At 47.0% G+C, this 25020-nt stretch overlaps 1 protein-coding gene across 2 annotated transcripts in view; it reads left to right on the forward strand.

Annotated features, from left to right (window-relative positions):
- DOCK1 (dedicator of cytokinesis 1) overlaps positions 1-25020 on the forward strand; it is a 546606-nt gene that overhangs the window by 414910 nt on the left and 106676 nt on the right. For both annotated transcript variants that reach the window (XM_043926662.1, XM_043926663.1), the window contains exons 30-31: positions 13628-13706; positions 21100-21200. In XM_043926662.1, the coding sequence (XP_043782597.1) occupies positions 13628-13706; positions 21100-21200 (180 nt within the window). The remainder of the gene's footprint in view (positions 1-13627; positions 13707-21099; positions 21201-25020) is intronic.

Consider the following 25020-nt stretch of genomic DNA (forward strand, 5'->3'; position numbering starts at 1 on the left):
GTGATTGTGTTGTATCACCTGGAAAGGGAGGGCTTTTTTGCAAATATAATAATTAATTGATCTTAAAATTGGGAGATTATCCAGGCAGGCCTTATATCATCCCCAGAGCCCGGTAAAAGGAGAGGATTTTCTCTGGCTCATGGCAGAAGGATTGGAGAAGGAAATGGCAACCCACTCTAGTGTTCTTGCCTGGAGAATCCCAGGGACCGGGGAGCCTGGTGGGCTGCCGTCTATGGAGTCGCATAGAGTTGGACATGACTGAAGCGCCTTAGCAGCAGCAGCATGGCAGAAGGAAGGGAGGGTGTGAAGCATCAGAAGGACTTGATGATGGATTTGATGAGAATGAATGCGGGTGGCCCATAAGATCAGAGAGGGGACCCCGACTGGCAGCAGGAAAGGGGGACCTCAGACCTACAACTGCCAAGAATTGGCTTCTGCCCGGATGAGCCTGGAAGTCCAAAACCTCCATATCAAAACCCACCTTGGCCAACTCCTGGACCAAGACCTGCTGAGACCTCAAACAGAAGACCCGACTTAGCCCACAGGGAGTTCTGACCCCTGGCACTGTGAGATAATGGCTGTTGAAGCCACTGCGTCCACGGTAATTTGTTCCACACCAGCACATAACCTTCGAAGAGGGCAGCCCTCCCCAGGGCACGTGACCTTCATGTGATGCCCGCCTGGATGGGAGCAATGGTGAGCTGCGGCCCTGGGCTGGTGCACCGCCCTGTGGCACTGTTAGCCTCAAAACCGGAGGGTAAACCTCACCAGGCCACTATTCCCATCTTGGGAAGTTAGAAATTTCCCTCCACTCAGCGTTTGGGTGGTGGGGATTCTGAGCCCCAGTAAAATCAAAGAGTGAAATTACAGGAATTCTGCTTTTCTCAGAGCTTCAGCACCAGCTGAGCTTTCATGAACACTGGTCTTCTGAACTCTCCTTTGCTCAATGCATGCTAAGGAGATCCTTCAGAATCTCCTTGAAAATAAATAGCAGAGAAGAGGGCAGAGGCCATCACCTTTCGTGTCTGTTTATATTCACTAATTAATTTTGGCTGCGCTGGTTCTCCGTCACTGCACGTGGGCATTCTCTAGTTGCGACGAGCAGGGGCCACACTCTACTTGCCATACACGGGCTTCTCGTTGCGATGGCCTCTCTTGGTGTGGAGTGAAGTCTCGAGGCGGGCAGGCTTCAGTAGTTGTGGTACAAGGGCTTAGTTATTCCGCAGCCTGTGTGAACTCAGTTCCCAGACCAGGGATAGGACCCATGTCTCCTGCATTGGCAGGCAGCTTCTTAAATCACTGGACCAGCAGGGAAGCCCCATCTTCTGTATCTTTATCACACTCTGGATAACACCTGCCAACTATGGAGCAGGTAGTATGACCCAGAGGCTTCCCAGGCGGTGCGGCGGTGAGGAATCCGCCTGCCAGCGCAGGAGACTGGGGTTCAACCCATGGGTTGGAAAGATCCCCGGAGAAGGAAATGGCAAGCACTCCAGTATACCTGCCTGGAAGATCCCCTGGACAGAGGAGTCCGGCAGGTTACAGTTCATGGGGCTGCGAAGAGTCGGACATGGCTGTGCAACGGAGCCTGCACGCACCCAGTAGGACCTGGGCCATCTGCAAACACTGAGCCCTCCAAGTCCCGCATCCACAGACCTCCATGAAGAAAACAGTTTCAGAGATGTTCATTCACTTGCCCAAGGTTGCACAGCCTGAGTGATGGGACGCGACTCAGCACAGAGCACTCCCAGGGGTACCCCACGTACAGAGGCCCCCCGCCCAGTGAGAGGGAAACTAGACAAGCCGTGAGTAGAAGGAGCTGGACAGCAGTGAGGATGTGGAAACACAGAAAGATTGCCAGCTGCCAGATGGCGCTTCTGGGCACCCGTGTGAGCACCCAGCCCCTTGAATGGACAGAAAACCTCGTCCCAGTTTTCAGCCTTTGGCAAATGAGCCTAAAACAAATTACACTCCTTTGCTAAATGACGACAGTGTCCATTAGCAAATCTTAAAAATGAATCAGAATAAATTCTAGGCATAGCTAGTGCATTCTGAGCATGAAATAGCTGGACAGAATCACCCTGTTTGGGTAACTATCTTAGTTTCTCTTGAGAATTTTTGCCCTGAACCCTGCAGTTGGCTCACAGCCTCTGACCGCCTCCTGTTTTCCTGGGCTTCCTACATGGATTCAGTCATACTGGGTTTTATAAAAGATACTTGGCCAACTGCCATAGGTAGCAAAGCTTCGAGGGACTCTCAGTGGATCTGAGTGGTTATCCTGTTAAGTGACCACTTCACATGTCAGGTTAAGTGAGAAAGGACTTGCTAGGTCTTAAACGGCTCTGACGGATGATTGTGGTCATCATCAGATCATTGTGGTCTTTTCTATTTCTTTATATTCATGCTTTTTCTAAATGCCCCACCTGGTTCTTCCCACCTGCAGTAAAGATCAGGAGTTTTTATTCCCAAGTGTTTTTGTTCATCCCTTTGTTTATTTGTGCTGGTTGGTTTTGGTTTTAAATCATGGCCCTGAGTCATATGGATGTTGGGGTTGTGGACGGAGAAGTCATGATTCCTGATGCTGCAGTTTCCTGTTCTCTTTCCTTCTCCCAGTGTTTTTTTTTTTTTTTTTTAAACTGAGGTAAAATGTATATTGGGCTGCCCTGGTGGCTCAGATGGTAAAGAATCTGCCTGCAATGTGAGAGACCTGGGTTTGTCATGGGAAGACAGCCATGGACAATTTCTCGATGAATAGATGTGGCTGTGTCCTAATAAAGCTTTATTTATACCACCTCACACCCATTAGACTGGCTGCTATCCAAAACAAGCAAACAAACAAACAACAACAAAAAAGCCCTCAAGTGTTGGCAAAGATGTATAGAAATTGGAACCTTGCGCTGTTGGCTGGCATGTAAGATGGTACAACTGCGGTGGAAAACAGTTTGGCAGTTGCTCAAAAAGTTAAAAATAGAATTGCCACATGACAATTGGCATGACAAATGGAATTTCTGGGTATAGACCCAAAGAACTGAAAGCAGGGACTTGAAAGGATATTTGTTCAACTGTGTTTATAGCATCACTATTCCAGGTGGCCCAAAGGGGGAAGCAACCCACGCGTCCATCCATGGATGATGGATAAATACAATAAATACAATGCGTCATTATCCATACAAGTGAATATTGTCCAGCCTCTAATAGGAAGGACATTCCGACACATGCTGCAACGTGGATGGACCTGAGGATGTGATGCTGAGTGAAGTTAAGCCAGACGCGAAATGACCAACACTGTATGATTCCACTTGTATGAGGTCCCTGGAGCAATCCTGTTCATAGAGGCAGAGCAGAAGGGTGGCTGCCAGTGGCCGGGCGCTGGAGGGAGTGGAGTTGCTGTCTGACAGGGACAGTCCCCGTTTCATGAAGAGTTCTGCTGGTAGATGGCCGTGATGGTCATACAACCCTGTGAATGTATCTAGTGCCCCTGAACTACACGTACACTTAGGAATGGGTGAGGCAGTAAATTCTGTGTTACGTGATCTTCACCACAAGTTTTTTTCAGAAGCCTTTATTAAGATAAGAAATCAAAAACTGTACAAAATTAAGCCAGGGGTTGTGGTTTGGGGACTGTGCTGTGAGGGATGGAGAGATGGTTGTAGACAGTGTGGGGAGAACCAGGTGAGCTTGGTGAGAAGTAGCTGAAGAGGCTGCCTGTCCTGGTCACCCTGTCCATGGAGAGACGTGTGTGTGTATGTTAGTCAGAACAGTACTCGATGCCATTCACGAGACAGCTGCCGCATCACAGACATGGAGCCCTCAGAAACGCCTTGTGAAGGATTTTCCTGGCAGTCCAGTGGTTAAGACTCTGGCCTTCCAACGCAGGGGGCGAGGGTTCAACCCCCGACTGGTGGATGAAGATCCCACATGCCTCACGGTATGGCCAAAAATAAATAAATAAAAAATAAATTACTGTTGTTGTTTAGTCCCTAAGTCATACCGACTCTTTGCAACCCCATGGACTGTAGCCCACCAGGCTCCTCTGTTCATGGGATTCTGCAGGCAAGAATACTGGAGTGGGTTGCCATTCCCTTCTCCAGGGGATCTTCCCGACTCAGGGATTGAATGCACATTACCTGCATTAGCAGGTCGATTCTTTACAACTGAGTCATCAGGGGAAGCCCAAATAAATAAACATCAGAGGTTAACAGTTTTTAAATGTAGAAAATAAATATATATGTACATATATATATTTATAAAAAAGCCCGTGAGACCTGTGTTAATATCCCCTCTTCCCCAGAGCGACCCACCCCAAGCATCCAGACCATCAGGAAGGAGGTGCTTCCTGAGCGTTAGTGGGCGCTTTGGAGCAGGGTGAGCTCTGAGGCCGTGATGACCCCTGAACCCTCTCAGGCAGGCGCTTATGTTGCTCAAACGAGTTAGAAAAAGAGTTTGACAAGAGAATGTGTTTCAAGCCCTTGCTGTAAAGTGCCTTAAATGTTAAGGGTTTTAAACCTGGGGAAAATTAACTTAGAAAACATTCTAGGAATAATAGGGGCCAATATGAAAAGGTTACATCCTCTAGGAGTCAACGGTATGCCATCCTGGAAAAGCCAGGATGGAGCGGGAAAGATCAGGGGCTCCCAGGGGCTCAGCAGGAGGAGGGGGTGAGCTGGCCAAGCATGGAGGAACTTCAGGGCAGTGACCCTGTTCAGTGTGGTTCTGTCGTGGGGGCCACGTGCCTCTGCGTGTTTGTCCAGAGCCATAGAACGTGCTCTGCACTTTGGGTGACGATGATGAATTACTGTAAGTCCAACAATTATAATGTGGTCCTGGGGGAGCCAGTGGAGTGGGGAACTCCCTGTAGATTTCATTCAGTTTTGCTGTGAACCTAAAGCTGCCCTTAGAAATAAAATCTGTCTAAAAATAACAACAACAGTAATAATAATGTGGGAGGGGGTACGAAGTTGGGGAGAAATGAATCAACCATGCACAGACGGTAATAATCGATGAACCTGAGTGAAGAGTACATGGGTCTCTTGCTGTCTACTTTTAAAAAAAATATTTATTTGTTTACGTATTTGTCTTAGTTGGAGAAGGGAAAGGCTACCCACTCCAGTATTCTGGCCTGGAGAATTCCATGGACTGTAGAGTCCATGGGATCGCAGAGTTGGACGCAACTGAGCGATTTTCACAGTTGTCTGATTGCAGCACACGGGATCTTTGATCTTCATTGCAGCGTGCAGTAGGTATCTTTTTTAGTTTCAGCACGTGGGATATTTAGTCGAGGCATGCAAAACTCTTAGTTTCAGCACATGGGATCTAGTTCTCTGACTGGGGAGCAAACCTGGGCCACCTGCATTAGGGATTTAGATTCTTAGCCAGTGGACCATCAGAGAAGTCCTTTGCTGTCTACTTTTGTTTCTGCTGGAAATTTTCCTTCATGCAGTGTAAAAGCAACACAGTTAGTTGCAGGGTTGTACTTGTATCATGCTGACAGTGGTGATTAACCTTCCTAAGGAAGGCATTACATGATTGTGACCGATTGTGACCTTGTTCTAAGCCTACTGGGAGCATGCTTTCTGCCTCTCTGAGCTTTTATTTCCTGGTTTATAAAATATCAGGTAATTCATACCTCACAAGACTTGTGGCATCAAACACTGTGATGTCTGTGAAGTAGCAACACTGTTTGGAACATGCAAGGTGTTCAGAAGATGCTCAAGCAGCAGAAAGTGAGGGGGGTGGTCCAGTGGGAGAGGAAGCGGAGGGCTGTGGTGGGTGCGGCCACTTTTAGGACGTCTGGCCCTCAGCCTGCTGTGGTTCATGGGCAACAGGCACAGTTTTGGTGGGGACTTAAAGAACACACATCCAGAGCACCAGTGCATTGAGCATGTCGGACAAGCAGACCTGGGCCCACTGATCTCTGCTCCAGGACACCCCCCCTCCCCCAGCAGGGATGAGACCATAGCTCCCTGGGGATACTATGATGCCGGGGCCTCATAGACTGAGCCCACATCTCCCAGGGCGGGCCAAGCAGAAAGGTGGAGAGCGATTTGCATTTTAGTTAAGAGTCTAATGGATACTGTAGGCTTATTGATTAGGAAAAGAAACAAAGCAAATCTCATGCACTCAAGGGTGGTTAACCCTTCTGCTTTTCTGGCCCGGTCCCCGCTGTAAAGTCTTCAGGAGCCCCATTGCCCACTGCCCAAGGTGCAAACTCTGTGCCCTAGTGTCTACAACCTCTCACGGCCCCCATTGGCACTTCCAGCCTCCTTCCCAGAAAGTTCTCATGACACCAGTCTCTCCACTGTTTCCCAAGCCACAAAGACTGCAGGCGCGTCTCACCTAAGCCTTCACTTTCTGCGCATCGCTCCCCGTCAGGACACACCAGGGTCTTTCTTAGAAGTCAGTTCTCCGTGCTCACATGGTCTTCATTCTTCACCCAAGATCCCACCAGAGGTAGCAACTGATGCTGTTTAGACACTGACCTGACACCCAGCTGCTTGTGGGAGGTGCCAGGAGACTCGTCTGGGGGCAGGCACCCGAACCGTGGGACTGAAGACACAGTCTCTGTATGTCTTCCCTCACTTCACCCTAAGTCACCTTTCCTTCCCAGCATTCCTGCGCGATGCGGAAACCACGTTTAGGCAGTTTTCCAGCTATGATTCCTTGACTCAGTGTTCTGCAGGGATAGACTCTGTCACTTTACATTTGTTGCCTTTTTTCCCAACCACTCTGGGCAAAACATTTTGTTAAAAGATGCAGTTTTTTCCCCCCAGAGCGACTGTTGGGTGGGTGCCAGAGGTATTTAAGTGCCCTCGGATTTAACTGTACAATCTCATTATATAACTTACAGTCTGTTCAGAGGAGGAACAAGAGAAGCCCCGCGGCTTCAGCCTTTGAGACATGGGGCTTCGCCTTGTGCCCGGGATGCTTGGGGCATCTCGCCATAGATGCGTCTCCCTCGGCAGTAATGAGGTCCCTCTTCTTCCTGTCTTACTGGCAGCAAACACTGGGTAACAGAAACAGAAATGCCTGCAGCCCTGTCATAATAAAGTCATTTCAGGGGCTGTAACTGTGCCAGGAGCTTCCAGTAGTTCAATTGCTGTCTGATTATGTTCTGCTTTCTGAGTTCCCTTCTTCTCAGTTAACACACACAGTTGTTTAGGACTGTGCTACTGTGATGGCCCAGGACACACCGCTTTCCGATAGGTAGTTTTGGGGGGTGGTCTCCCATGGAGCTCAGGAGGCATCAGGACCCTTTTGTGCCGGGATACAGAGGGGACGTGGGGGAGAGGCAGGGCCAGTGGGGCATCCTCTGGGAAACGCCTGTGGTTGGGAGGCTTGGACCTCAGCAGCTGCCTCCTTCTCAGAGCCTCTCCCCGCCTCACCCAGCCTTCTCCCCAACACGTGCCTCCTCTTTTTAGCAAATGCTACTTAATGTTTTGTAGAGTGTCAGCAGAGGTCACAGTGCTCAAATGATTTTGAATTATGTGGCATACCTCGTCCTTCCCTTTAATCTCAAAGTTAGAAAAACAACAAACCAACCCAAACACTTAGATTCAAAGTTCAAGGAAACTTAAAGGCACATAGTTTAGTACTTTTATGTGTTGGTTGAAAATAGGAGAATCTCAAAAACCTGAGCAACTCTTGAAGGCCTGGTAACCAAATGTTTACATGGATGTAAAAGAGAGAGAGCTAGGTAGATAGATGGATATATAGATAGATAGGTGGATGGATGGATGGGTGGATAGATAGGTATATGATAGTTAATAGAATTAGATTAAAACTGTAATTGGGTGTGTGTGTGTGTAGACGACAATCAGTCTCCTATTTGACACCACTAGGAATTACGGCACAGCACTTTGTATCCAGCAAATGAATACTCACTGTAGTTAAATATCCAGGTAGAAGAAAAAGAAATTAAGGAAAACTTCCTGGGATTTTTTGTTTCTTTGTTTGTTTTTAGTTGTACGAGCTTTGGGAATGAACGGTCTCCGTCTCTCAGGGTTTCTAGATTGTTTAAAATGAGTAACATTGTGGGGAGGCTGCTGAAGGTTGTGACTCTGACTTTCTGGGGACAGGAGTCACTTACCAAGCAGAGTGAGAGAAAGTTCTTTCCTTGGGGCCATTAACAAGACAATTTGCAGTCATTGCCTTGAATAATTTGACTGTCTAGAGACTGTACACCTAGAACTTAGGGCTTCTGAATCTTTGTAAGATTTGCCCCTGGCTCTCCCTACATTATTTATTTCTTGTGTTTGGTTTTTTACCTTTAAATTTTTTAGATTTTAAATAAAACCTTTTGTGGGTTAAAAATGATTGGAAAGAGCTCTGTGAAAGATGGGCTTGCCCTTTTTCTTAATCATTTTGATCCTGTGGGACAGTATCCATGAAAGCATTTAGTTCTCACGCCATTAACTTCATTTTTTAGAAATTACTTCACGCTCGTGGCTTGGCATGAGACAGGACTTGCTTGGTTCACATTCCCCCACCCCGACCTCTCTTTTCTGTCAGGGGAGCAGCAACACGTGTCTGCCCTGCTCCCTGCCTTCCCCTCGCCATGTTCTCTGTCTCCTGCAAGCATCTCACTCTCCTGTTCCTGAAGGCTCGGAATGTTATAAAGAGCAGACATGACCTCCGTTCACTGGGTCCTGATGCTCGTGTACAGTGTTGATGGATGGGGGGCGTCAACACCAACCCAGATGACCCCACGTTATGCTTGTTGTGATTCAGGGCTCGGTGTTCCCTTCCTGGGCTTCCCTGTGGCTCAGTGGTAAAGAATCCACCTGCCAATCCAGGAGATGCAGTTTCGATCCCTGGGTCGGCAAGATCCCCAGGAAAAGGAAACAGCCATCCATTCCCCCTTCTTGCCTAGAAATCCCATGGACAGAGGAGCCTGGTGGGCTATGGTCCATAGGGTCGCAAAGAGTTGGGCACGACAGAGTGAAAAAACAAAAACAGGTTGCCACAAGGCAGCTTCTCTCTCCCCCGAGAGCAGGCTGTGTGTGCGTGTGTGTTGTTTGCCTGCTAGGAGTTCCTGGACTCATCGCTGACTCTGAGACGTCTCTTAGTGCAGTCATAAATGAATGCATCCTTAGACCAGAATGCATCTGAATACACACAGAGGCCGGCGGTCCTCTCAGATGCTTTGGGGCATCCTGATGTTTACCTTTTACAAGGCAAGGTTCCCTCCGCCCAGGAGCTCACTCCAGAAGTGGAGAGGCGCGTGAGGGAACAATATCCAGACGTTAAATGCCAATGTCTACTGCAAATTTTGGTTTTCAAGAAACTCTTAAGAGCTGAACCCACAGAGCAAAATCTCAGAATGCAGGGAGAGCCAGGAGCTACCAGATATTTTGGCCTCCCTGAGCCTTCTTGAAATAGGAGGGAAGCGGGCAACACACAATTTTTTAAAAAATGACATAGCCCAAGGACATAGCATAAATTGATTAGAATCAAATTGGTCCAAGATGGCAGACAAGTTAAACTTCAACCGGACCTTGTTCCTCAATCAGCAAGCTGAGTGACATACCCAGGGGCGCCTTGACAATTCTAAGGCACTGTCAAAAATCCAAAAACTGGGCGGTGGCCCGATTCCTGACATTTTCCACCCCTTCCCCAAAATAGTTGGAATAATCCTCCCACTTATTAGCCTATGAAATTACCCAACCCATAAAAACTAACCATGCCACGTTTCAAGGCCACCACACTCCCCTCTACGATGGCCCACACTCTTGTCTGTGGAGTGTGTTTCTCTCTGAACAAATCCACTTCTTACCTATCACTCTGTCTCTCACTGAATTCTTTCTGTGATGAGACATCAGGGACCTGAGCTTCGTTAGGTCCTGAAACCAGGTCTGTGATCTCAGTTGGAAGCCCGTGGGTTCTGGCTATGTTTGCGTCCCAGTCTGAAGTAAACAGTTTCACTCTGATGTGGGTCAGCCAGCTTATCTATTCATCATCCGTCCATCCATCCACCCATCCGTCCATCCGCCCACCCATACTCATCATTTCCTTCTTTTCCTGTGGCTAATACCTAGTGAACATCTGTGATGTGCCAGATGTCAATTAGGCATTGCAGCCAGTGGTGAATAAACGGGTCCATTCGGGAACAGACTGGAGGGCTTTTCTGTCCTTGAATGCAATGCCAGCGGCGCCCAGTGTGGACGGGGTCACCAGGGACGCAGAGCGGAGCCCACTTGCGACCCCTTCCCGTCTCATGACCCCCCTCCCGACAGACAGGACTTGCTTGTCAGTTCCCTTGAGCCAGGCTGAAGCCCTTCACTCCAGGCTGGTAGGCGTCCTGCTGTCCGATTGCTTGGCTTAGCTGCAGTATCTTTCATAATCATTGACTGAAAGCAGATTGTTCTGCAGAAGCTTCTAATGTGATTTTCGTATTTATCTCCCTTAGCTTGATATGTATTAGAAATAACTCATGAATTACAGAAGATAGGAAATATTCTTACCTAAAAGTTAGCCTCTGTGTATGTTTCTTTTTGCCTGGTTAGTTGACTTATCTTCAAGTGGACTTGGGCGTCTAAGATTTTAATCCCATCAAGTATTAAGCATAGGATATAATGATGCTTCTGTAAAGGTGATGTGGGCTTTGATACCTGTAGCCTGGGTGGCTCACCTTTGTTGACAGCCTTGATGATGCTTTTGTTTGATCATCCCTTTAGTTTTGCCCTGATATTCCGTGTTATTTGTTTCTTTGTCCTGGCTTTTTGAAAAATTTATAGAGAATCTAAATTATAGAATCTCTCTCAGCACCGCTCTTTTTCAGCTGTCAGTTCATTAAAAAGTTTTTGTTCAGTCTTCGTATTATTTCAGTGTGGCATCTTTTTTTTTTTTCTTCCCCAGTCATTTTGAGCAATATCTTTATTTAACTAGCTGAAATTGTTCCAGGGCTTAATTAGAAGTAGCATATTGCAACTCTTTGGGTGCTATCTTGAGGCACAATAATTAGCCCTGTAATAATAATGCATGTCTAAGTGAACTTGTTATTGTCATGGAGGGCTGGAGAGAGGGACTTCCTAAAACCTTGTAAAGGCCCTGGGATACTCCAGTGAACAGCCAAGTTCTGAAGCTGAAGGAAAAGTTGAGCAGAAAAAAAAAATGTTCAAAGCCATAAGCCTAGTGTTTTTGTATTGTGTGACCCCCCTCCCCCCGTGACAGGATGTCGTTGTACTCCGCTGACACTGGGGTGGGGGGCAGTCCTCAGGTTGCTGGGGTCAGTGCAGGGCACACCCACAGATGCTATCTGAACCCAATTGCCAGGGGTCACCTGGGCCAGGGAGAGTGTCTTCGGTTGAACCAGGCAACTTGTACCTCTGAGAGCTGAACACGACACGGGCAACCTCAGCCCAAGACTGGGGGCTGGTTAGGGTCGCTAGGTGACCTGTGTATACGAGGCTTCCTTCATGGCTCCGACGGCAAAGTCTGCCTGCAATGCGAGAGGCCGGGGTTCCATCCCTGGGTGGGGAGGATCCCCTGGAGAAGGGAATGGCAACCCACCCCAGTGTTCTTGCCTGGAGGATTCCACAGATAGAGGAGACTGGCAGGCTAATATAATGTAGTCCATGTGGTCGCAAAGAGTCAGACATGACTGAGCAACTAACAGTTTCACTTTTTTTTTTTTCCAATCCTGAATCTAGTGATTTTGTCCTGCTCCTCGATTAGTTTATCAGGATCCTTCAATACCCTGTATTCAGCTTGCCCCCCACCCCTGCCCCAGTAAATTACAGCATTCATCCAGGAGAGCTATTTTTCCAGTTTACCTGGACATCCTGTAATGGCAAAATCCGGCCACCCTGTGGCTGATGGACTAGGCCATGCTCCTGGTCCCGGACAAGCCAGCATCTCCATGCCCCTCTGTGAGTAGGCACTTAAAACACCAGATCCAACTTTCTTGGTTTTGTCTTAACATCCTCAGGAGAGGATTCAAGTAACTCCGGCTACGTTTTTCTTCAGCCACGAAGATAGCAAGCTCCAGTACAGGCCCTTTGTCACACTCGTTTGGTCGTGAATCCCACCGATAGGTCTCTTAATGAAATGATGTCTGCACATCCTCTTTCTTGGAGCTTGTGCCAGAGAAACCTGCATAACAGCGAGTGTTGGGCAGGGCGTGGCTGTGGGAGGTGGTGATGGAGACCTCCTTAAAGCCCCGGGTGGACCTGTCTTCTCCCTGTCCTCCCGGGCTAACTGTCCTTTAGTGGCTCTGGGACTGTCCAGGCTGGGGACCTTCTCCAGGCATGCATAGCTAAAGAGATCCTATTGTCAGCATCAGTTCCTAGTAAGTAACCTAGATTTCCCTTACACTCTGTGGCTGCTTCCTGCTGTCTAAATAGAAGAAGGATAATGAAGTTTATTATCTGTGACCTGATGCTAGCTGCTCTTGTATCCTGCCTTTGTGCAGAGAGAGAAGAGTCATTTAAAAAGAAGGATCTGGACTAAGCTTTGTGGTAAACACTCTCCAGAGCAATGAGACAAATCTACTGAATGAACAAGCTTGCAAAAGGCTGAGCACTGGAGTCACTTAGGACATCCTTGAGTTGCATATTTCATCACAGAAAAGTAAAAGTCAGGGTATGGAAGGATGTGATATTTTGTTCTGCGTGCTCACAATGGTACCGCATCGGTGAATGGATGAATTCAAATTCCTGCTGAAACTCTTGTCAAATGACTCTCATATCTACTAAAGCTTTTTTTTTTAATTTAAACAAGTAAACAGTGACTAAAATTAGCGTTTGGTGGACACATGATACTGAGGTCAACCATACTTCCGAGCTTCCATGATTTTTCAGCTATTGATAAAAAAGATAGGTTGCTGCCGCATCAGTGAATGAAGGAAATGCTGCGCCCATCAAGTCATCATGCGGGCCCCAGAGAGCTGAGGTGCAGATCAAAGGAACGATTTCCTTGATCCCAGACTCACATCTTCCTATCTATAGAAAACCCAATAAATTCCCTAACTTGGGATAATCAGGTTTCCTTTAATTAACAGTAATCTTCTGCAGCTCTGACTGCCCGATCTTTGTTGCACAACTACTGTGCATCCTAGCTCCCACTTTACATCTTCTGAGCAGCCTCTCAGAGCAACGTGAGACGCTATGTCCCAGGCTTAAGTCCTCGGGTTTTTTTTCACAAATGAAACGTGATTCTCACCTTTTTCAGATTGTTCTGCATTTTTTTCCGGTCTACATACCAAATGAATCCAAGCCAGAGTGTGTGTAACAGCACTTTTGGATGCTTAACTTTAAAAAGCCAGCTAATCAAAGGCCAATTTTATAATATAACACTAATACACTGTGACTGGAGAAGAAGATTTAATTTGCACCTCTTCTTTTTAAAAAAAAAAAATAGGGTTTTTTAGTGATACTTTTCAGATGTTACTTTCAGACTCTGCTATTTCGGGTCTGTTTCTTCTCTTCTGCGTGTGCTAGTTTCCTTGATTAATTTGGAGAACATCTGCATATAATTCTCTGGGCTTTGCATTGGCAAAACTTCTCAGCTTTTCACAGGACTTAGAGTTCACTTGCCAGACAGTCTCAGATTGTAGCTAATTGAAATGCCAAACCTCCAAAGGTGCCAGAGCAGAAGTGTGTAATTATGTAATTTTCTCTTGATCTTTCAGAGTCTTCCTGCGAGCGATTAATCAGTATGCGGATATGCTGAACAAAAAATTTCTGGATCAAGCCAACTTTGAGCTGCAGGTGAGAGAAGGGGTAGACGCGACCTTTGTTGGGAAATCCTGTTAAAACAAATTGCTGGCCTGAGCCCGTATCTTATATTTCTAATCCTTGAACTTAATCGGTTTCCCATTTAAGGTGTGGAAATGGAACTTACAATACGTGCTATTGGAACCCGAGGATTGAAAATGATGCCTTTGGGGTATTTGCTCAATTTAGCGAGGAAGGAGATGGAGCTGTTTGAGAGAGAAAGTCTTGAATCAGAGTGACAAGTAGGGACTCTCTGAGCAGGGAGGCGGCCGTGTCTCAGTCGGCGTGGCTGCCAAGATTGTCTCAGGCCATCCTAATGTGATGAGAATCAGCCCGGGAGGCACCGTGGGTCTGCATCGCTGAGTCCAGCTTGCGCGTACAGCTCGATTTTCCCCTGATATATTCCCTGCCGGCTCTGTGCTGCCTGAAGTGGCCTTTACCAGGCAAAAGGTCCCAGCCCCTCAACAGCCCTTGGCTGTGGTCAGCTGACCCTCCCATCCAGGCCCTACTTCTCCAGTGCTTGTGGATTGCGTGTGTCTGTGTGTGTGTATGGTTTAAATGATCGATTGATTTTTGCCTGGCATGATTTCTTACTATGCATCTGCTATTTGGGACTCTCATTCCCACTGAACTTCAGATATATTTCTGCTAATCATGGTTTTGTTATTATTTAGTTTCATTTACTAAAGTTTGCAAATCAAAGCATCCAGGTACAAACAGGTTTTTAGCTTCCTGGGTAGGACTGTTCACAGAGAAAGAAACTGAACCACTTTAGGTACACCCAGAGGGTGGTCCTACTCAAACCTGGGTTAACAGATAACAAAAACTAACAGATAACAAGAATTAGACACCCATCTGCTTTCCCGTTCGCATCGTCTTCTGAAAACTTGGAGCTAAATGTGATACTTGGTTATTAGATTAAGTTCTTAGCTGCCTATGCCCTTATTTCTTATATCATTTTTTATTTTAGTTTTTTTTAACTTTTTATTTTGTACTGGGGTATAGCCAGTTAACAAACAATACTGCGATGGTTTCAGGTGAATAGCAAAGGGACTCAGCTTCACAGATTAATGTTCCATCCTCTCCCAAAGCCCCCTTCCGTCCCAGCTGCCACGTGACATTGAGTAGGATTCCCTGTGCTGTATAGTAGGTCCTTGTTGGTTATCCATGTTAAATACAGCAGTGTGTACCTACTCATCCCAAACTCTCCCTCCCCCCCATCCTCTGCTCAGCAACCATAAGCTCGTTCTCAAAAGCTTGAGTCTGCCTCTGTTTCATCAGTAAATTCATTTGTATCATTTTATTAAATTAAAAATATTTTATCAGCATTATGGAATATAAGTATGGAGTAATACATCAGGTACTATGTATCTGGAAACGTTACTGATTTTCAGTTTAAAATTTTTTTTTATTTTCTCTGCTTAAGGTTTGTTACCACGTCCGGATACACAGATACATTCTTGTGAAATATTTGCGCAATGTAAATCAGCATATTGAATAAAGTAGGAAAGCCACCTTCCCATTTTTTCACCTTCTTCTCCCTCTGCTGGGAAACTTTTTTTTTTTGATGTCAACAAATATCTATTCATTGCTTAGTGTATACCAAAGAGTATCTTTTTAGACGTGGGCACAGTTGCTTTGCAATGTCATGTACGTTTCTGCTGCTCAGTGAAGTGACTCGGCCATGTGCTATGTGCCGGCACCTCAGTCGTGTCCAACACTTTATGGCCCCATGGACTGTAGCCCACCAGGTTCCTCTTTTCGTGGGGTTCTCCAGGCAAGAATACTGGAGTGGTTGCCATGCCCTCCTCCAGGGATCTTCCTAACCCAGGGATCGAACCCATGTCTCTTATGTCTCCTGCTTTGGCAGGGGGGTTCTTTTCTACTAGCGCCACCTGGGAAGCCCAGCTGTATGCTGTTGTTGTTCAGCCGCTAAGTCATGTCCAGCTCTTTATGACCCCATGGGCTGCAGCATGCCAGGCTCCCCTGTCCATCACCGTCTCCTGAATAAGCTCGCTCAAACTCATGTCCGTTGTGTCGGTGCTGCCATCCAGCCATCTCATCCTCTGCTGTCTCCTTCTCCTCCTGTTTTCAGTCTTTCTCAGCATCAGGGTCTTTTTCAATAAGTCATCTCTTTGCATCAGTTGGCTAAAGTGCTGGAGCTACAACATCAGCATCAGCCCTTCCAGTGAATGTTAGCTCTATAAATACATGTGAAAAGAAAGTGAAAGTGTCACTCAGTTGTGTCCAGCGTTTTGTGACCCCATGGGACTGTAGCCTGCCAGACTCATCTGTCCATGGGATTCTCCAGGCAAGAATACTGGAATGAGTAGCTATTCCCTTCACCAGGGGGTCTTACTGACCCAGGGATCAAACCCAGGTCTCTTACATTGCAGGCCAGTTCCTTACAGTCTGAGCCACCAAGGAAGCCATATGTATACATATATCCCCTCTTTTTGGATTTCCTTCCAGTTGCTGGTTAACTTTTAGAGTAATTGTTGTGTGTTATCTGTGAGGCTTCTTTAAGCATATACAGGTGACCCTTGAACAGTGCAGGAGGGTGGAGGAAGGTGGTTATCTGAGTATAATTCAGCCAACAGCAGACTGTGCAGTACTGTGGTCTTTGCTACTGAAGAATGTCTACCTGTGAGTGGACTCGAGTAGTTCACACCCGAGAGTCAGCTATATCTGGACCAAGACCTGCATTCTTTTGGCTTTAAGCATGAATGGGGTCATGCCCTCTGTGGTTTTCAGTTCTGTCATATTCCACAGTGTAAATGCGTCGACATCGGTGCAGGCCTTCCTGCACGGATGACCTGCAGGCTGTTTCCAGTTCCCCCATGCAGGCAATGCTTCCGTGAACAGTGACACAGGCATCTCAGGGCAGCGCTGCTGGCTGCTGGAAGCATAATTGCCAGACTGGATGGTAAGATGTATTAAGTTTGATGGACACTGATCAGTTACTGTCATAAAATGCTCTAGCAATTTGTAGTCTCACCAGCCTTCTCTGCAAGGCATCATTGTCCTAATCTTCTCCAATACCAATTTCTTTAAAATTGTTGATTCTTATTTTTGTTGATATTTCTCTGATTGCTAGTTGGGTTGAGAGTACTCACTGGCTGTGAGGATTTCTAGTATGAACTGTCCATTTTCTCTGCTCATTTTTCTATTGTGCTATATGTCATATTTTTTGTAAGTTGAAATTCTTGATGTAGTCTAGTCATGGGTTTAGGTTTATCATATAGAAATATTTAATTTTTCTGTAGCCAAATTTGTCAGTTCTTTTAAATGGCTTTTGGGGTTTTATTTTTTGCTTGGCAAATCCTTCTTTGATTATAATTTAACTGTTTTGTTTGTAGTTGGTATCTGATAATGCTTTGTATTTCTGCTTTAAAAAAAAAAACAACTTTCTAACATTGAATCTATCTGTGATTTCTTTTCCTTAATCATTTTTTAAAAATAAAAGTATAATTATTTTACAACATTGCATTAGCTTCAGGTATGCAGCAAAGTGATTCAATTTTATATATCTCTATATAGGTTTATATATTCATATATCTATATATATATATTCCTTTTCACACTTTTCCATTATATGTTATTACAAGACATTGAATAGAGTTCCCTGTCCTTGTTGTTTATCTACATCTGCTGGAGGCTAGAGTTTAAGTTTACTTTTCCCTACATGATTTTAGGAATAAATTATTCTTGCCCAGTGATTTGAAATGCCACCAAGAAAACCCACAATTACAGATGCATGTGTGTATCCGTTCTGTTTTTTGTGTTATTAACTATGGGTTTTATACCCAGCTAGTAGAGCCAGGTCTTCCTGGTTAGGATGTTATTGTAGAATTATTTTGACTTTTTGTGCATTTCCTCTTCCAAGTGAAATTCCAAATCACCTTGTTAAGCTTTTTAAACTTGATGTTTACATTTTAATTGGGTACTGTTGAGTTTGTAAAAGATTGCAGTAGAACTGTAACAGCATTTGGGAGAATACTTGGCAGTATTTATTTTTTCCCATCCCACACAGGAATATTTATGCCTTTTCTCGTGTCCTTCGTTAGGTTTCCTCCTTGTATCTTTGTAGGCCTTGCCCATCAAGTGCTGAGCCAAGCACAAAGATGGCTGTGTATCTATCTCAGGGGTGGCTGCCGAGAGTCTGTCTTACAGGTTACTGCTGCCCCTGTGTGCTGTTTTCATGCATTTGGTCCCCTGGACGCTCCCCTCATGCCCAACGCCTTGGCTGCGATGAGCTCTTTTGGCCCTTATCCCTTGAAAGGCGCGGTTTGATTGTTCCACTCTAGGAGGTTCTCATCCTCCCACACCCGGGGGAGGCCTGGGTGCTGCATGGCCCAGACTGGCTTCCGCGTGTGCTCCTCCCACAAGGCGCGTTTCCATGTTTTGAGGCCCTGGTGCTCCCAGACACTTCCTTCTCCTTTAAACTACCCCTCCCTCTGGGCTGCTGCTCCGCCCTCTGTGTCCCTCTGCCCCTCCCCAGGCTGCTTCTCATTTCCAGCAATTACAGCGCCAAGAGTTCTTATTCTCAACATTCTCCTAGTGAGCTGCCAGCTTGACGCCCTGTCACCTCCCCCAGTCTGTAGTGTATATTTCATGCAAACAGGGGCCTTCCCCTACGTAACTAGAGTAAGACCACCACACTCAAGACGCTCACACCATTATCGGTGATCACCAGCCCCCAGACCACGTTCAAGTCCTGTTGACCCAGTCACGGAACTTGTTGCTTCTCAGGTCAGCATCGTGAATGCTGTTAGTTGTCACAGCTCAAATCATGCATAGCTCACAGGCGTTCTTTGTTTGTTAGTTTGTTTGGTTGGTTTTTTGTTGTTTTGTTTTTTTGGCTGCACTGCATGACATGTGAAATCTTACTTCCCCCACCAGGGATCAAACCCATGCCCCCTGCAGTGGAAGCCCAGATTCTTAACCACTGGACTGCCAGGGAAAGCCTTACAGGTTTTTTTTAATGTTTGTGGTTTTATGTGATTTTTAAAATTTTTGTATTTTATTAATGGGTAGTTTTAAGTTCACAGCAAAGTTAAGGGGAAGGTACAGAGATTTCCCTGAGACGCCCTGCCTCCAGCACCCTCAACATCCCCCACCAGATGGTACATTTGATGCAACTGCTGGACCCACACTTACCCATCATAGTCCCTGAGTGCTTACTTTGCATTGGGGTTCCCTGGAGATGTGGTGTCCATTCCTGTGGGTTTGGACACATGTATAATAAGGTGCATCCGGTTCCATTGGCCTGAAAGCCCCCTGCTCATCCTACATACCCGCCCTCCCCCCGTGTTAAGTTTCCGTGTGACTGTAGTCTGCTCCAGGCTGGAGCAGCTCCTCACTCTTTCCAGGCCGTCCTATCCCCCACGCATCTGCAGAGCACGGGCCTGGCTGTGCGGACCGCCCCACACTTGGGCCGCCTCACGTTCCCCGTGCATAGACGCAGGCTGCACCCTGGGAGAGAGACATCACAGAGGTCCTCACCCCACCTCCCCCAGGCCAGATGCTCCCAGCTCCTGGGGGCCCCCAGTCCTGCTCCAGCTCTTCAGTGGCCAGGGGAGTTTTTGAGGTGAACAGCAGTCAGCCTGTTAGTTCCTCAGGGTACAAAAGTCTCCTGTGGGTTCCAGTCTGGCTTTACCGGTGGACATGCTGAGTCTCCAGGCACGCGGTCCACAAGGGAACCTCCTTCTTCAGGGTGTTCAACTACACTGTTCCCCTGAACATCTCCTAGGGAGGGGTTTTAGGTTACCTGTAGCTCAGCTGTCTTCCTGGCCACATGTGAATGAAGGGAAGGAAGAGAGAGTTAGTGAAGCTGGCATTTAAAAAGACGCATTCGTATTTCTGTTGATGCTGTTTCTATGAGCAGCAGGTATGCATTAAAATACGTTCTGGGCCCTGCTCTTATGGTGACCCTGACCCCAACATGGCCAGAGACCCCTGCTAGAGCTGTGAGAGAAGGGCATTGAAAGGGGATGGGTGGGCGTCAGGGCAGGTGTTCGTTCTGAAAACAAAAGATGAAGCTTGTACTTTACTGATTTGAGCCACCTTGTTTATTGTATTGCATTGGCCAAAAAGTTTGTTCAGGTTTCTTCCATGACACCTTATGGAAAAACTTCACTAAACCTTTTGGCAACCCAATAAAAGGGCCTAAATAAAAGAGAAAGTTCCTTGGTAGGCAGGAAAGACTGTGGCTTGTGAGGTCTGGGGTGGGCCACTGGAGACCCTTGTTCTGCTTCACCTTTTTCTGTTCTGTGTTTGTGTTTTGGGGCAAGTCTCTGAACCTCACCTGTGAGCTAAGGGGACCAGCACTTACCTGGTTCCCTGGCAACCAAGTGAGATGCTCTAGTCCTGAAGAAATGCCACTTCTGAAGAGTAGCAGATACATGAAGCCTTTAGCTGCATCCATGCTTAAAACTTTCCACTTATTTCTCTGGTAACTGAAGATGTCAGCTATTGTTAACACCTTATTTTTATGTAACTCTTTGTAATCATCTCATTTGATGCAATAATTATTGCCTTTGTTTATGATTCCCTGGTGGCTTAGATGGTAAAGAGTCTGCCTACAATGCAGGAGACCCAGGTTTGATTCCTGGGTCGGGAAGATTCCCCTGGAGAAGGAAATGGCAACCCACTCCAGTATTCTTGCCTGGAGAATCCCATGGACAGAGGAGCCTAGCGGGCTACAGTCCATGGGGTTTCAAAGAATCGGACACGACTGAGTGACTAACAATTTGACTTTCACCTCTGTTTGTAAATTAGCGACTGAACAACAACTGTCCTTGAAATATGAACTACTGGGTCTTTTTACATTGTTCTCAATCGTCTAGTGTTTATTTATATTTTCAGTATCATGAAAATGATAAATTATGGAAACCTACATACTGTTAGGTAAGGGGCTCCATAATACAATATTAATACGTGATTGACCTGAGATGTATTATAGCCACAGGCATTAGTTTCTGCAAAAGTCCCCCGGTCGGTAATATGTTAATAAGAGCTAACACGTGTTACATGATCATCACCACCGGTTCAGGACCGCTAGGGGCGCCCTAGGTATCTTTACTCCTTTGATCCTCCAGCAGCCCTGTCAGATAGGGACTGTTGCCGTTCCCGCTTTATCTGTGGAAACCAAGGCACAGAGAGATTGGGCTCTTTGCCTCAGTAAGTGGCCGAGCTGGTGGGACTTGAGTCCACAGTCAGCCCTGAACCACAATGTGGGTGGCTGGTCAGCCGTGTGCCCATGGAGGACACAGCTTGTAAACATCTCACAGGCTTGCGCTGGGCAAACACTAAATGTCTCGGAGCGTTTTTGAGATCCTGTATGAGTCAGTTCGACACCTTAGCATCTCCCCTTTTTGGTTTTCAGCTATGGAACAACTATTTTCACCTGGCCGTCGCATTCCTCACTCAAGAGTCCCTGCAGCTGGAGAATTTTTCAAGTGCTAAGAGAGCGAAAATCCTTAACAAGTAAGTCCACGCAGCCCTGGATTCATGGGCAGGAGCCTGCAAGTCTATTTGCATTGTCTTCTCATGGCCTCTAAGCCAACTTGGTACCAACTGAGATGTAGTCATGGTGTAATGAGAGGGTGGTTTCAGATCATGAATTGGGTTGGCTTTTCTAACCCTGGAGTCCGGATTGAAAATTGCCGGATTCCTTCTGGTGGGTTGCCGGTCCCTGCTGTTCAAGACTGTTAGGGCCACACAGGATGGGAGTTTGGGGACGTAACTGCTTTTGCTGTGTGCTGTGAGGATGCCACGCCACGTGTGGTTTGCTGTGTGGCTCGATTCTCCAATGTTGCTTCAAACCAGGAAGCTTCTGATGGAAGCTATTGCACGTCAGCATTGTGGGATAGCCCATCATGCAGTGCTGAGTGGTCTGGGGTTCCTTCTTTGCCAGAGATGACCCTGGGCCTCTTCCAAGCAGGATATCTGAAGGGCTTAACTCGCCCTTTTATTATCCTAAGAGCCTCTCAGGAGCCCCAGGAAAGACAAGATTCCTACCTGGCTCTTTCAGCACTGTGTCCTGAATATCTCCTGGTCCAGGGTCAGAAAAAGAACCCTTGCGTGGGGTTCTTTGCAACCCTTGGGCACTCTGAGGACCTTTATCTTCTTTCTGCCTCAGTTTCACCATCTTCTCAGTTCTATGGGTGCTCAGAGGGAAGACAGTGAACCCTCATGGGGGATCTGTTCATCGGTACATCAGTGTTTCAACAGCACATCACGGTGCTGAGTCAGCCATCCCTGTTCATCATTTCGTGATCCTTCTGTGCCTGGGAGCGTGTGTCTCCCTCTTGGAGGTGAGGTTGGAATCCACAGAGCTCCAGGCAACAGTGGGGCCCAGTCTTTACCAAGCTCCCCGCACAGCCTTCCCTTAGAGATGCCTGTGGATAAAACCTATGTTTAAACCGGAAATCTGCCTGAAAAGAGCTGACGTCTCCTTCACATTTTGCAGAATAAAATAGTTTGATTCTGAGCATTCTCCAGCTCAGGGTGCAGCCCCTCTCTTCCTGGACCCCTTCCTTGCTCCTGCAAGAGCCTTAACGTTCAAGCTAAAGCAACGCCAGGAAGTGGGCTTTGGCCGCCGAAGGAGACGTTTGCTTCCCCATCATGCTGTACCTTCTGAGCTTCAGAGCCATGGAAAATTAAACACAGCCAGCTGCTGTCTGCCCTCCCTGAGCCGGCAGGGCCTCTGATCAGGCTTTTAGAATTCTCTGTCTCACAACCATCAGAGGAGAAATGCCGGATTTCCCCTTTGACATAGTCTCGTGGATCCCCCGAGGGAAAAAGGCCCCAGCATTCCAAAGGTGTCTTTGCAGCAGTGTCTCAGCTCGGGTGCAGCCTGAGGGGTCCCCTTCCGGGGCTGCCAGCACGGTGTGTAGCCGTGGTGGGCCCCCGAGGAGACCACATTTCCAGCGTCTGTGATGAGCGCTCTTGGCCTACAAGGCTAGATGCGAGGCAGGTTCATCTGTGTGTGTTGCATTTTCCCTGCCTCTTGCTGCACCTTACACTTTACCATCCATGCACGATTTTAATTTCTAAACAGCAAAACCTGCCTAAGAAATATTAGGAGAGCTTCCACATTGGTAAGTGACTATGCTCCAATAGAAGATAAAAAGGTTTTTTGTTTTTTTTTTTAAATGCGTGATTGAAGTAGAACCTGGAGTTGGCCTGTGGTGGTGCTCAGCCTCAGTGGTGAAGGTGGCTGAGTTGTTCACCAGAAAGCATCGTGCCAGCGAACAGGGGCCAGTCCCAACAGGGGCCATGGGGTCCTCAGGGGTGTGGCCCCCTCTCCAAGCAGAGATGCTCTGCGTTGTTGCAGCAGGAGGGAGTGTCCGGGCCTGGAGCACTTGGGACTTGGAGCAGGGCACGGGGGACCAAGTGTCACAGGGATTAACCCCCGTGGTCTGGGCGAGTGACTGGGTGCTGATGCCCAGCACAGCGGACATTGTAATGCAGGTGGCCACTTTTCTCTAGAAGAGCAGGCCAGGGGGTCTGAAAGTGGAGTTGTGTCCACCCGTTTCATCGCCTCTGACTGTCTCCCCATCAGCCCGTCTGCTGCTGCCAGGTTTATGAATCCAGCCAAGGGCTTCACTGTGGAACCCACATGCCCCCGGCTGCTCTTCCTCTCTGCAGGCCCCTCAGCTTCTCTCATCTTCCTGATCGACAGCACTGTGGCCCAGAACAACGGAAAATGCCAGGATCAGAAGATCTGCCCGTCCGTTCCCTCCTGTTAAGCTGCGTGTCCTCCTGATGACCTAGGTTAGGGAGATAATTAGGTTATTTATTCCAGAGGCGTTCCCCGAAGCGCACGGGAGTAACGTAAAAGAACGGGCCATACCATGCAGAGCGCTGATTATGTCCAACCCAAACTGAGTACAAGATTTGGCAATGAACCACGAAATAAATAACCCTTAGGAATCAAAGTCCATAATAAGAACATTTAACTGACTCACCTTCAGACATCCTTGGCGCTAGTGACTCCTAACAAAGGACAGAGAAGTCGACAGAATGCTAAACCTGACCATCATTAATTCCCCCACCTCCATCCTCCTATGCACTTTATACATTCAGGGGGTCAGGATATTTTGAGTCCAATGTGAAAGAGCCGGCTTAGAATTAGCAGCCAGTGTGGACATTTTAGTCTGTGAGACATCATGTATCCTGGTGTGGACCATGGGGTGCTGTGACTGCAAATAGGCTTCTGTGTTCAGAACCAGCCTTCTTTCTGAGAGAGGAAGGGGTTCATGAATGGGCCTCCAGCAGATCTAAGCATAAAATGCTCATTTAAAACTGTCCACTGAGAGGGTAATGCTTGATGGGCAACCCCAGGTTGGTGCATGTGAACTCATCTGACTAATGTGTGTTATTCCCGTTACCCTCTTCCTCACTTGGTCCCAGAGTGTTTCTCATTCTTTTTTGGTTCGTTTTGTTTTAACTGTAGAAGTCTATCCTCAGACATCTGCCTGTTCTTAGAGGACAGGTTTCACTACTGGACCAAATACCATATTAAAAAAAAAAAAATCATCATCTTTCCAAACACTGGGTTCTAAAACATTAGTGAGGAGTTAAGGTTATACACACTGCTGTACACATTACTTTTTCGGGAAACCAAAAGGAAGAATTACACGGTGTCAAGCCTTGCTTTGCATATGACCTAATCAGAAGCTGTGGTGGCTGCTGCTGCTAAGTCACTTCAGTTGTGTCCGACTCTGTGCGACCCCATAGACAGTAGCCCACCAGGCTCCCCAGTCCCTGGGATTCTCCAGGCAAGAACACTGGAGTGGGCTGCCATTTCCTTCTCCAATGCATGAAAGTGAAAAGTGAAAGTGAAGTCGCTCAGTCGTGTCCGACTCATAGCGACCTCATGGACTGCAGCCCACCAGGCTCCTCCATCCATGGGATTTTCCAGGCAAGAATACTGGAGTGGGGTGCCATTGCCTTCTCCGGAACCTGTGGTAGAGTGTTCCAAATTATAAAAGAAAATATGATGTTTAATTTGTGTTTGTGCTATTTTTTTCCCCCAAGAGGCTCAAATTATTGCAAATAAATTCACTATATAATAAGAATTAGAAGGGAACCAGAGGAGATAGACTCAACAAGCTGTAACCTGTGCCAAGGTCCTTTTGTTACGTGAACTGCTTTTGGCTTGTGTACATTAGTGATACTACATTCCTTTTATTTGAGGTATAGTTGATTTACAATAGTTTCTGGCGTATTGCAAAGGCTTGCTGGGACTTCTCCTTTGCCCTTGGATGTGGGATATCTTTTCTTGGTGGAATCCAACATT

Source organism: Cervus elaphus, chromosome 15 (genome assembly GCF_910594005.1).
Source record: "Cervus elaphus chromosome 15, mCerEla1.1, whole genome shotgun sequence".
Taxonomy (NCBI): Eukaryota; Metazoa; Chordata; class Mammalia; order Artiodactyla; family Cervidae; genus Cervus; species Cervus elaphus.